This window comes from Cricetulus griseus, chromosome 3 (assembly GCF_003668045.3).
Source record: "Cricetulus griseus strain 17A/GY chromosome 3, alternate assembly CriGri-PICRH-1.0, whole genome shotgun sequence".
NCBI classification, from domain to species: domain Eukaryota; kingdom Metazoa; phylum Chordata; class Mammalia; order Rodentia; family Cricetidae; genus Cricetulus; species Cricetulus griseus.
Genome location: NC_048596.1, coordinates 66,971,709 through 66,983,777, shown reverse-complemented (window position 1 = coordinate 66,983,777; position 12,069 = coordinate 66,971,709). Strand labels below are relative to the sequence as shown.

Here is a 12,069-nt window from a genome sequence, read left to right as displayed (position 1 = left end):
CCCTCTCCCTCCCCTCCACCCCAACATCCCACCTGCCCCTAGCCATCCCCCCTCCACACCCCAGGCAGGGTAAGGCCCTCAAAAGGGGCTCCCCAAAGTCTACCACATCATCCTGGGCCAGGCCTAGGCCCTTCTCCATGTGTCCAGGTCAAGAGAGCATCCCTTCACATGGGATGGGCTCTTAAAATCCCTTCTTTTTTTTTTAAGACCTTACATATTTAATACAGTGCGTTACCCCTGTACAAATGGAAAAAAATTAAGTTCAACATTTCTAGACCAATATGGCTGTTAATTTTTGTACAGTGCCAACTCAACACGGTAAACTGGGATACTTTTTTCCAAAGTTGACAGCACAGCTAAAGTTTCCAAAAAGTCAAATTATATATGTATATTTATTTACATTTATATAAAAAGACCAATAATGGCAGTATGTTATGCATCAATAGCAGCAACAGCTTTTCCAGGTTCTGCAGTCATTTGAACAAAATTGTAGAGACATCCAGCACTCTCCATTTAAAAAACAAAAAAGGAAAAAACAAAATCCCAGAAAAACAGCACAGTTCTGTTACTCTTGTGGTACCTGGCACCATTTTTTTTTTTTAAATTAGCTTCTCAATCATCATCTGGAAGGAAACCATTCTGAGCAACATCATTAAAAACAGCTCTGATAAAGCATGGTCACTACTATGTATCATAAAGCAGGTCCACATATGAGTGAGTACATATCATGTTTGTCTTTTTGTATTGGGATACCTCGCTCAGAATGGTTTCTTCGAGTTCCATCCATTTTCCTTTCTGCAGGTTTCTTTATGAAGTTGGATGCTGTTTTAAAAATGTGTAAGTAAATACCCATTTAGATTTTCTTTATGGACAATCTGATACTTCTATGAGCGCTTGCTTTCTGACCTTTTCTATAAGTAAAATAAATTTTAAAAATTATTCTGATAGATTATGAATTCACAATTGTTCAAAATGGTATTGGATTCCCCCACCGTCTCACCAGTACTGTGCTTTGACAGGCATTTTCTTTCTTCTTTGTTCCCAGGATTGGCAGTGTGCATACCTTGGTCCCTCAGCACTTCTCCTCAGTTGCTTGTATGATGCGCCAAGATGCCCTTACACTTATAAATAAATGAAGGTATATTTCTCTACACAAGACCAACCCTTTATTTTTGTATCAATAACATTCTGAATAACAAATGAGACACCCAGTGTTTATCTGTTTACTGTTTATTGGATATAATACTCTTAACAATGACATTTTCTACTGAACTAGTAGGCTGTATTTACTTGTAGATCTCCCATATGAGAAATGCATACAAAAATAACAGCATGTAACATACAAATGTGAAAACATGAATTTATCAAAGCGCTATCAATGGATGAAGCCCTGCAGAATGACTATGCAGGTTAACCAAGATGTAACATTAATCAGAAAGGAGCTAGGCAGCCTGTGGCCAGTTAGAGTTATGTTGGTTGTTGCCACATTCACATGGTTGGCTTCCCAACCACTACCAAGTTGCCCTGATAGGAGGCCTGTTAGTTCTTAAGTATCCTTCCTTGGAGCCTCATGAGATTTTTGTGGGTGTATGTTTTCTGGTCACTGCCTTATGAAGTACCAACATACAGGCCAAGGAAGATGAACTAGCATTTGACTTGTTTGTAAAAATGTCACATGATATTGAATCTGTCTCAATTTAAATGTGCTAAATTAATGACTGAAATGTTATGTTCTTGGAGAACTACAGATATCACAGAACATGCTGTTTGAAGGTATAGAAAGGCAGGCATGTGGCAGGGCTCTCAACTTGCAGGGGCCAAATCATTTTACAGTTGAAAATGACTCTCAGGTGTTAGGCCTCTTGGCAATCTCTATTGAGCATCCCAACAATTCCATATGCAGCGTTTCTCTTCCTAGTTTCTCTCATGAGAAAAGCTTCCATTTTCTCATGATAATAAACTGCTATTACTTTTCCGTGTGTGTGTGTGTGTGTGTGTGTGTGTGTGTGTGTGTGTGTGTGTGTAAGTATGCATGTATGCTTATATGTTGTTCTCCACAAAAGGCACAGAAATGGTACATTCATGACTGTGCAAATGTCTCCTGCAAGGGTCCCCACTGCCCAATGGTTCTGAGCATGGGGCTCACAGACCTGGGAGAATCATTTACTTCATCAGAGTTTAAAAGCAAGAGATGCCAGTGGGAAATTCAGGTTGCAGCAACAGCATTTTGCAGTCAGTGCTAACTTGATTTTCTATGGCCAACTTCACCTTCTAATTAGAGCAAGGCATTAGGAAGGAGGTCACTGTGGTTGATATACTGTGGGATAGATTCAAGGCTGGTATGTGCTGGAGGGTTGCTCTGTGCTATGGCCCTGGAGAAGATTGGACTGTACTGCCTAGGGTTAACCTTAAAGGGTAGCTACACTCTATAGTAGTTACCACTTTGGCTTGAAGGAGTGACAAAGGTAGAGATTTGGTTCTCTCAGATGAGAGAAGCTTTGGCATGGGATCTGGCCAATATAAGGCACTTGTGATTAACAAGAGCAGAAGGTAAATTGGTACCTATGTTTTCCTGTGTACTTGGTGTGATGGAACCACTGCCAAGTTGTGTGGCAGAACTAGGAATGGAGGGCTAGCTTCTAGTATGAGTGGAAGAGAGAAAAAAAATGGCCTCTACAGTATCATCACCCACTTGCCATACTGCTCAAAACACCCAGCTCTTGGTTCTGGGGGCCATCTGGGTCATTTGTGTATGACTGAGGCCATCTGAGAACAGATGGGGAAGGATCTGTAGACATCAAGTGTCCCTGGGCTGGCCTGATCTGAGAGAATTAGAACATGAAGAGCCTCAGAGGAAAGGCCAGGCACCCTATGGCCCAGCCATTGTCCTCCCAGTTGTCAGGGTGGCACTGGCTCAGAGTGCTCAGTAAACATCTGCTGAGAGGCAGGAGGATGCTCAGGCCTTCTCATTGGCCCAGCTCCAGCCTCTTTGTAGCACCATGGGGATCATGGGCTCCTAAGAACATTCAAATACAACTCAGGGTTTGGCAGTTCTTAGGGAATGCATTGATGGGTTGTATTGATTTGTTGGAGAACAATGACCCATAGCTTCAGCCTGAGAATTCCTAATAAAGTTAAGAAGACATAAAAATGTCTCCTTGGAGACCAGTCAGGAGTATTTCTTCCCATAGAGTTTTAATTTGTTGCTTGTGTGGTTTCTGTGATGTCATCCCACATGTGTAAGCTGGAAACACTCAGAGTGCAAACTCGGCATGCATATTTTGAAATGGAAAGCTGCATTGTTGCTCTCTATCCGATCCCACGTGCTGGGAAAACAGATTTGGGAATACTGTAGGAGACCAGCTTTTAAGTGGAATGCCTGCAAGGTTCACCTCCCACTTGCCTATAAAGTGGGGTCACATCACCTATAACTATTCCTTGATATAGGAAGGAAATGAGAACATCCAGCCATGCCTCATGTCTAGGTACTGGACCACTCTACTGGACTTCCTCAGGGATGTTCTCACAAAACTCAACAAACTCCAATCATGTCTACAGTATGTTTTAAAGATAGACTGCAATGGAACTGTGAGTATTAATTTTGGTCTCTGTCATTTAAAAGATGTAGAAAAGGAATGAAAAACTACCCACTCTCAATAAATCCCAAAGCTGGTTATTGGTTCCTAAGTTTTGTTAAAATTGAGAATTGCTAAATATGCTTTATTTGATAACTACTATATCTTAGAGGTATTCTTTTAACGATACTGTCTGTCTGTCCTGTAAGGGAATACCAGGATTAAATATATTCTTATTCAGAAATGGATGCATGGCTCTGGAAAAGCAAGCAGCCAGCACTGCTCAGCTGGGAAGGCACCATCGGCACCCTTGGTAGCCACTGGAGAGATGGCAGAAGATCACAGTTTCAATTTCCTTTAAACCAAACTCTCCCTGGTCCTCTAAAACTAAAGTACAGAAATGACAGAAGAAATATGGGTTCGTAGCTCTCCTCTCTCTCCCACCCAAAAAAGGGTGGGTTAACATGCTCCAGCTAAAGCTCCGAGTGCCTTGAAAGACTGCTCACACGGTTCTGTTACATTTCCAGTTGTGTATGTTTGGCCTTAATACAACTACCCAATGTCACATCAGGTACAAAAATACTGTATGTGTCCCGGTGGCAGCAATATTGTCACTGTGCCATGAAGAGAGGCCTGCTATGAGAGTTCTTTTATGAATCTGTGATGTGGATTTATTTATCCACCATCATGAAGGCCATGTTTCCTAAACCTGAATACAGCTTTGAATTCTGGAAAGCAAACCAAATTCTAAATCTGTATTTTCCCTTCTGCTTCAAGGCATAGGCCAGCCATATTGATGTGACCCTTCCAAAGCAGCCTGATTCTAATACACTCAGATGTTACAGAACCACTGTCAGTTACCTTCCAGTGTGAGAGCTTGTCATCCCATGCTAGGACACAATGAAGGCCTCTGACATTTTGCCTTACATGATTTTTTTTTAAAAATGTCTTTCATAGCATTAGGTTGAGACATCATAAAGATCTGCTACGAAAGGTGGCTTTCCAGTCAGACATTGAAAGAGTGAGAGATGGAAGGGATGCCTGGCTGGGCCTGCCTTCCATGAGCCTTCAGCACTGGGGAACTTACTGCTTTTGCCATTGTATGATGAGTTAACAGGTATGTTCCTAGTGTGGGAAAGACTGGGACTCTGTTTTGAATAGGATGCCCCAAAGACAACAGATGGGTGACTTTGGGCTCTGTGTCCAATGACTACTAATAAGGATAGTAGACACAGGCTATACAATGAGAATAGCATTCCATGTGGTTATGACTTTTGCAAGCATATGGATTCTGCCTAATTTTTAATAAGTCGAGCCTTGCAGTAAAAAGGAAATTTTTATCTCCAGGGTTGATCGACTAGATCTGGTTACCAGTTCACATCTGAAAATGTTTATGGTCCCATAGAAAGCCTCCTCTATCTGTCAGAACACAGGGTCATTGTATTACAGTCAAGAAGACAATGTGGTAATTTGCTTAGCTCTAAACGGGGCAGGAGACAGAGGTCTGCAGTGCCCAGGCAGTGGCTTTCTTGTAGAAACACCACTGTTCCCAATGTAAACAACATGCCCATGCCAGCACTCTGCAAAAGGGAAGCCAGAGAGATGCTCCTGCTGGCTCTGGGAGCAAAGCCTTGTGTGGCACCACAGACTTGCCCTCCAAAGGTGTTCATGGCTGCTCAGCTCAAGGTCAGATGACTGACTGAACTAGGGTTCTGGTCTCTATCCTGGTGTGGCCACATCTCAACCTTTGTGCTTGCACCCCAGGTTTTCTCCAAAGCTGCTGGCCAGAGCCAGATTTTACCAGTTGTCAGAGAGCTGCAGGGTGCAGGGCCTGAAGCCCTGTCAGTATACAAGGCCCAAGACCTTCCTGAAGGCCCAGGCTACAGCCCAAGATAGGGATTCCAAAAAAATAAAAACGAATAAACCCATTCCAGTTCCGCTTGGGGTCTCCTGAGCTGTGTGTCTGGTGCTATAACAGCCTTGGGGAGTTGGGGAGCTGTTTTCCAATAAGGCCTCAAACAGAAAGTAAACATCTTGTCTTGGATCCCATCAAGCAGGATATTTCAAGTCCGCCAGAAGGAGAAAAGCACAAGGAGCCTTCTGAAAAAAACCCCGTGATGGTACAAATGCCTGCTACGGCGCCCTGCGCAGTAATAGACACTTTGCATAAATTAATAACTTACAAGTACCTGAGCAAGGACACAAAGCACCACAGCACAGCACCGACGGCAGTAGCTCAAAGTTCTGGAAACAATGGCATTTTAAAAACTTTAAAAATTCTGAAAGTTGGTACAAAAAAAAAAATCACTCCGCTGGAGTTGATAGTGCAAACTTCTGTCTTCACTGCTGAGGACCAGTCTGGGCTTGCTTGTCACTTGGTGTAGGCATTGTGTGAAGATCTGGGCACTTGATGCTTGGGAGCAGGTCTGAATTAAGAGCAAGCCAGAGAGGAGAAAACAAAACTTCAGTCAGACTCTAAGAAGCTGTTCTATAGACACAAAAGCTTGGAAGGAGTCTGTTCCTGTTTCCAGGTTAGAAGCCACTGACCTCCCCACCTGAGACTGGAGGCCAGGCTAGCTTGTGGTGGAGAATGCAGATCACATCAAGACCTAACTGCAGAACTCCTAGCAATTTGTGACAGGCCACCTCACGTCTCTGGAGCTGTGCTACCTATGCATGAGTTGATTCTAGAGTAGCACTATTTGCAGAAAAATGGATATGAACCACTCAGGTAATGCCTCTTTTTTTTTTTTTTTAGATTTATTTATCCGTATGTCTCTGCATGTGAGTGCAGGTGCTTGTGGAGGCCAGCAGTGGGCGCTTCTGATTCTCGCTGGAGCTGTTACAGATAGTAGTCACCCACTGTGGGTGCTGGAATCTGAACTCTGATTCTCTGGAGGAACAGCAAGTGCTCTTAGCCACAGAGCTGTTCTCGCCAGTCTCAAATTCTATGTTTCTAACCCCCAAGTGACACAGGTGAACTTCCTTCGTCTTACCGCTGTATCATCATCTCACTTTGCAATCAGTGTAAAGTGCTGGGGTAGTCGACAGGGGCAGGGTTAAGCATTCAAAATCTGGTGGCACATATTTACACTTTGGCTTATTTCAATTCTATTTTTAACCAGCTCCGACATGCCTAGTGGCTACTTGATCACATTGCACAGCTCAAGAGATGGGGAGCCATGCTGCCGTCAGTAGAGGTTAGACAGGGCCCCTGCATGGGCATTCTGAAATGGAGTGCTCCCCTGTCATGTCCCTGTTAGTAGTTTTATCTAGTAGAATATAAAAAGTAACCCAAGTGCTATGCGACTTTTTCTGCATTTCCACAGTGGTGAACTAGACTGTCATCTTGACCCTTTGACCAGCATTATCTCTGACATTCATGAGGCAGCCATTTCTTTCCTAGGCCAACATTCTTCCCAAGAGCTATAATGTTTCACTGACGTGCATCTTCTCCTGCAGAGATGGGAGTTACTAAGCATGCTGTCTGGTCAACAGTCAGTACCTTTGGTTCTCTGGTGCTCGCAGCACTCAGGGCCTGCTAGAGGGCATGTGAGTCAGAAGAGTGGGCTGTGAGTTTAACAATCTGCTGGCCAGGCATGATGGCTCCTTCTTATAATCCCATCACAAAGGAGGATGAAGAATCAGGAGGCTCAGGTCAGCCTGGGCTACTAGGGAGACCATAGCTGGGGGTATGCAGCACTTGCCTAGCATGTTCTAGCCCAAGAACTGAGGAACAAGAAAACTGTGAAAGACCCACAAGGGAATAATTTCCCCGAGGAAGAGTTTGAGCTACAGCATTTGCCGATTTCCATGTTGTCACTGCTCCCAGTGACACCCTGGCATCAGCAAACATGGAAGATGGGAGAGCACCCAGCTTGCCATGGATTCCACCCTAGAGATGCCTGGTGTGAGCGGCCCCTGCAGCAAGTATCTGGGAGCAATGTGTTGAGTATTTATTACCCTTGTTTTAAACACAAATTGAGATACTTTAATATTTAATATTGGCCAGGTTACAAAGGCATGAGCTGTGGGTTACCTCTGCCCATCTAAGTAGAGTTGGGGGAGTGGATGGGGATGACCACAGCCGGAGATAGCCTGTCTAGACCACTCAGCTGTAGAGAAAGTCCCCAGGGCGACTCTACTGATCAACTGCTTAGGCCTAATTTCTCTGTAATCTCCCAACCTGAACTAGGATCTCAGCCCCTGGAGTAGGCAGAGCAGGTCTTGGTGAGGGTTGTGGAGGTCTTGCCTTTATACAAATACACCATTTTCCTTAGTGCCTGTAAGAGACCAGGCTGGGCCCTTGTCAGCAGCTCATCTTTCCTAGGTCATCTTCATTCTGCTATGATCTCTCAAGTAAGTGAGCCATTGCCGAGAGCCTTGGGGTGATGTTTAGGCATGCATAGGTATAGTTTGTATTGACTGCTTCCTGGTCACTTTAATATGTATCTTCTATCTTTCCTATGCTTGGGGAAAGTAGGAAACATGGCTTAACACCTGGTACCTGCTTTCCAGTGTGGTTATTTCAGCTACCTCACACCATTAGAGGACACTCACCTGTTTGGGACTGGGCGGAGGCCAGGCTCCTGCTGCCCTGGGGTTCTCACCAAGGCACTAGTGAGCCGAGATGTCCTGCTCAGTGGATCAGCAGGCAGAGGCTTCTGAGGAGGGCTGGGCTTGTGGGTACCCTGCAACAGACAACAGATCACACGTGACTCTGTGGACAGAACTGAAGCCTGGGACCCAGCAATCTTCAGGAAGGCAATGCACATTGCTACACAACCCTGACTTCATCTCTGATGCATAACCCTTCTACGGTACAAAGTAGAGGCCGCCTTTAGCTTTTATGTGGAATTTTCTGTTACTCTTAAAAGAATCATGTAGGTATACTTATATGTGAGTCATCTGACCTCACAGTGGATGGTAGGGTTTGCTACCAGTGCCCCTAAGGGATAGATATAAATATACACATGCCTTCAGACAATTTCTAGTTTATAAAGAACTGGCTAAACCGGGGATGCATAGGATTCAGAAGACAGCTGTCCTTCTCCTGGGATCTGGATCCAAAAAAGATAGTCAGGCTGCTTTGTAATCTGTACAACATGTTGTAGGGGAAGCTGTAGCCACGCCTTCTTAGGGGCTGGCTACAGCTTCCCCTACAATATGTTGCACTATTTGTGGAAAGGAGCCATACAGTGACTTTTGAGGCAGATACAGATCTGTGAGGACACTACAGGGTTATGTGCTGCTGGCCAAGGGGTCAGAGCAAGCCCTTAGGGGTTATTCTATATTGAGTTACATCCCAAGGCCATTGATCTGGAACTCACACAAGTCTACCTCTCTGGAAAATGGAGAGACCTATTTCATATCCCTATTATGAGGCATAAATAAAAGAACATGTAAGATGATGTTCCCAGAAATACATAATTATTATACCAGCAGTTATTCATGTGGCAGCTTTAAATGCTTCATGGAAATATAAGACCCCTTGAATCACCTCCTGAGGGCCAGTCAACACTGTCTACACTCTCCTGAGGCCCAGGATAGGTCTGGTCAGTATGATACTTTCTACTCTTGACCTCATCATTGCAGGGAAAGGACTCTGAGGAGTGGAATAGAGTCATCCCCCACAGGATAGAATGTCCTGGTAATTAAATGAGCTGATGCATGTTCATTACACTGGCTGTGCACACTCAGGCATTGAGCTTTTGGGCATGTGTGGAGATAACAGCCCTCCCTCAGGGTTGGTACAAAGACTGACACAGTAAAGCTCTTAGCCCAGGACCTGGCATGCATTCACCCATGAATAAGAGCTGTTGCCTTTTGACAACTGTGATTGACAGTGATTTCACCCTAGCAACAAGCCCTGGGTAATGAAGGCCATACACATATCAAGCTCCATTTCTCATCACAGAACAGAAAACCATGAGCACAATGTCCAAGTGTAATGAAAAAAACAAAAGCATACACTCAACCTGAAGAGACTCAGGTCATGAAATCATTCCTTACAAAGCAATACTAATTTTGCTGCTAAATATGACTAAGTATCTAGTCTCTGCAATAAAGATAACACCAGGGTTTTATGAAAGAGAAGGCAAGGTGTATGTTACAGTCTGTCTTAATGCATTTGGATTTATCATGGAAACTTAGAAGGTAATTACGGATTGCCTAAGATATTCTCAATTTATGCTCATAGTCTTGTTATTCATCATGTTTTCAGATGACTCTCAGTTTTGAGGACAAATGATATGTTCATTCCTGTGATAAAACGCCAAACAGCTAAGATGGTGACCCTTTGCCATGGCCAGGACATGGTCTAGTCTAGATGGTTGCATATGAGGTGTGGCCTTATGTAAAATGTAGCCTCCCCTGTAGGAGCTAAGAAAGAACTCCAGGGAGTACATTTTTTCTTTAGTTTGTATTTTCAACAAAATTCAAACATCATTTCTTTTTCCCCAGGTCCTGGTGAAAAGTCCCATTCTGCCTATCACATGGGGTCCTGGACCTCTGCTTCCCACCTGTGTTCCAGCAATAGCAATGCGTTGCAGAACTGCACGCTCTTTCCCTCCCTCCCAGCTTTGAAAGCAAACATGCCAAAATCAAAATGTAACCCTTTTGCCTTGACCATCACCCTGTCACCAGATTGCACATAGTCAGTCTACAGTATTAACTATGTTCTGTTATCTGAGGGTTCTGTACAGGAAGACTGGAGCCCATCACTACAGAAAGCCAGAGCTGTCACTGAGGTTCCTAGTGTGACACTAACACATATCACTGTAATGAGTGATTTTGTTTCTGGTTTAAAAATATTGTAGAAATTATGACCATAGATAAGGTTGTAACTGTTACCACCACAGTGATGTAGACATCATGGAACTAACCAAAGCTGACATACCAGTGGGTCATCCATAGCCAGAAACATGACTAGCAGGGCCACTGTGACCTCCCTTTCTTTAATGATTAGATAAAATGAATGCTTCCCATTTTCCCTAAAAGGATCAGACAGCTGTAAGAGTAAGACATTATTGAATCAAAACACAGCACAAAGAGAAGGAAGGAGGAGCCTGAAGCTGATCTGGCCCCTTAAGAAAACAGAGCCTTGTTATGGAAACTCAAGCCCTGCTTTGATTCCCGTCTACAGTGAGTAACCCTGAGATCAAGTCAGGACCTTTGGGTGGACACCAGATGACCTGGCTTAATGGGGGCTGACCATGGTTTAATGGGATGACATTCTCTCCCAACCTCTCCACAACAAAGCTCTGGTGCTCGGCAAAAAGAGGCACCAGGTTAACAACTGTCTAGACAAAAATGCACACTATTATCTACTGACTGTGGATTGCATCTTCATGCTGCAGGTGAAGTGGGTGGGTTTGAGCCCTGGACTTTCTAACCTGTGGTGGTTTGAATGTAGTTGGCCCCAGTAAGCTCATAGGGAGTGGCATTATTAAAAGGTTATGGCTTTGTTGGAGTAGGTGTGGTCTTGTTGGAGGAAGTGTTCCACTGTGGGTGTGGGCTTTGAGGTCTCCTTTGCTCAGTGTGACATTCAGACCACTTCCTATAGATTGTGGGTCAAGATACAGGACTCTCAGCTCCTTCTCTAGCACCATGTCTGCCTGCATGCCACCATGTTACGTCATAATGATAATGGACTAAAGCTCTGAAAATGTAAGCCACCCCAATTGAATGTTTCTCCTTTATAAGAGTTGCCGTGAAGGCCCAGAGAAGCATCAATGGAGCCATGAGCCTCAGACCCAGGGGCAGCATCAGAGGTAGGTTTGAGCTGCAGGCCATGAACAGCTTCAGTTAGAGGCCCAAATCCCAGCCTGGAAGCAGTGTCAGAGAAAGACCCTAACCCAGAGAAGTGTCAAGGGAGCCACAATCCTCAGACCCAGAAACAGCATCCGAGCCTGGAAGCAGCCTCAGTGAGAGGCCCAAATCCAAGGCCAGAAGTAGCATCAGAGGAAGACCTAAGCTTCAAGCCCAGAGCAGCATCAAGGGAGTCACAAGCCTCAGACTCGGGAGCAGCATCACAAGAGGAGCATTCACCATAAGTTCTTCTCTACTTGTGCCTGAAGGAGTGGTCAAGGGAACCAGAACCCCCAACTATTTACCAACTGGAGAAAGAGAGAACCCATGAAGCACAAGCTCCACCTGTACCAATTAGAGGAAGAGATTCGTAGACAAGGTAAGAACACAACAATATAAAGAGCAATAAGGCACCACTAGAAACTAGTGGTGCTACAACAGCAAGGTCTGGACATCCCAACACAGATGAAGTAGAAGAAAATGACCTAAAAATAATTTTATGAGGATGATTGAGGCCCTTAAAGAGGAAATCTGAAATAGAGGCAATAAGGAAAACACAAACAGAGGGAATTCTGGAAATAGAAAATCTAGGAACCACAAATGCAAGCATAAGCAACAGAATACAAGAGATGAAAGACAGAATTTCAGGCATTGAAGATAACTTGGAGGAAATAGATTGATCAAA

The 12,069-nt window shown here is 44.2% G+C and overlaps 1 protein-coding gene across 4 annotated transcripts in view; it reads right to left on the bottom strand.

The window, feature by feature from the left end:
• Positions 1–1,214: 1,214 nt before the first annotated feature.
• Adam12 (ADAM metallopeptidase domain 12) overlaps positions 1,215–12,069 on the bottom strand; it is a 315,670-nt gene continuing 304,815 nt past the window's right edge. For all 4 annotated transcript variants that reach the window (XM_027409112.2, XM_035442147.1, XM_027409111.2 and 1 more), the window contains 2 exons: positions 8,136–8,266; positions 1,215–6,001 (listed from right to left, as the gene is read on the bottom strand). In XM_027409112.2, the coding sequence (XP_027264913.1) occupies positions 5,947–6,001; positions 8,136–8,266 (186 nt within the window). In that variant the 3' untranslated portion in view covers positions 1,215–5,946. The remainder of the gene's footprint in view (positions 6,002–8,135; positions 8,267–12,069) is intronic.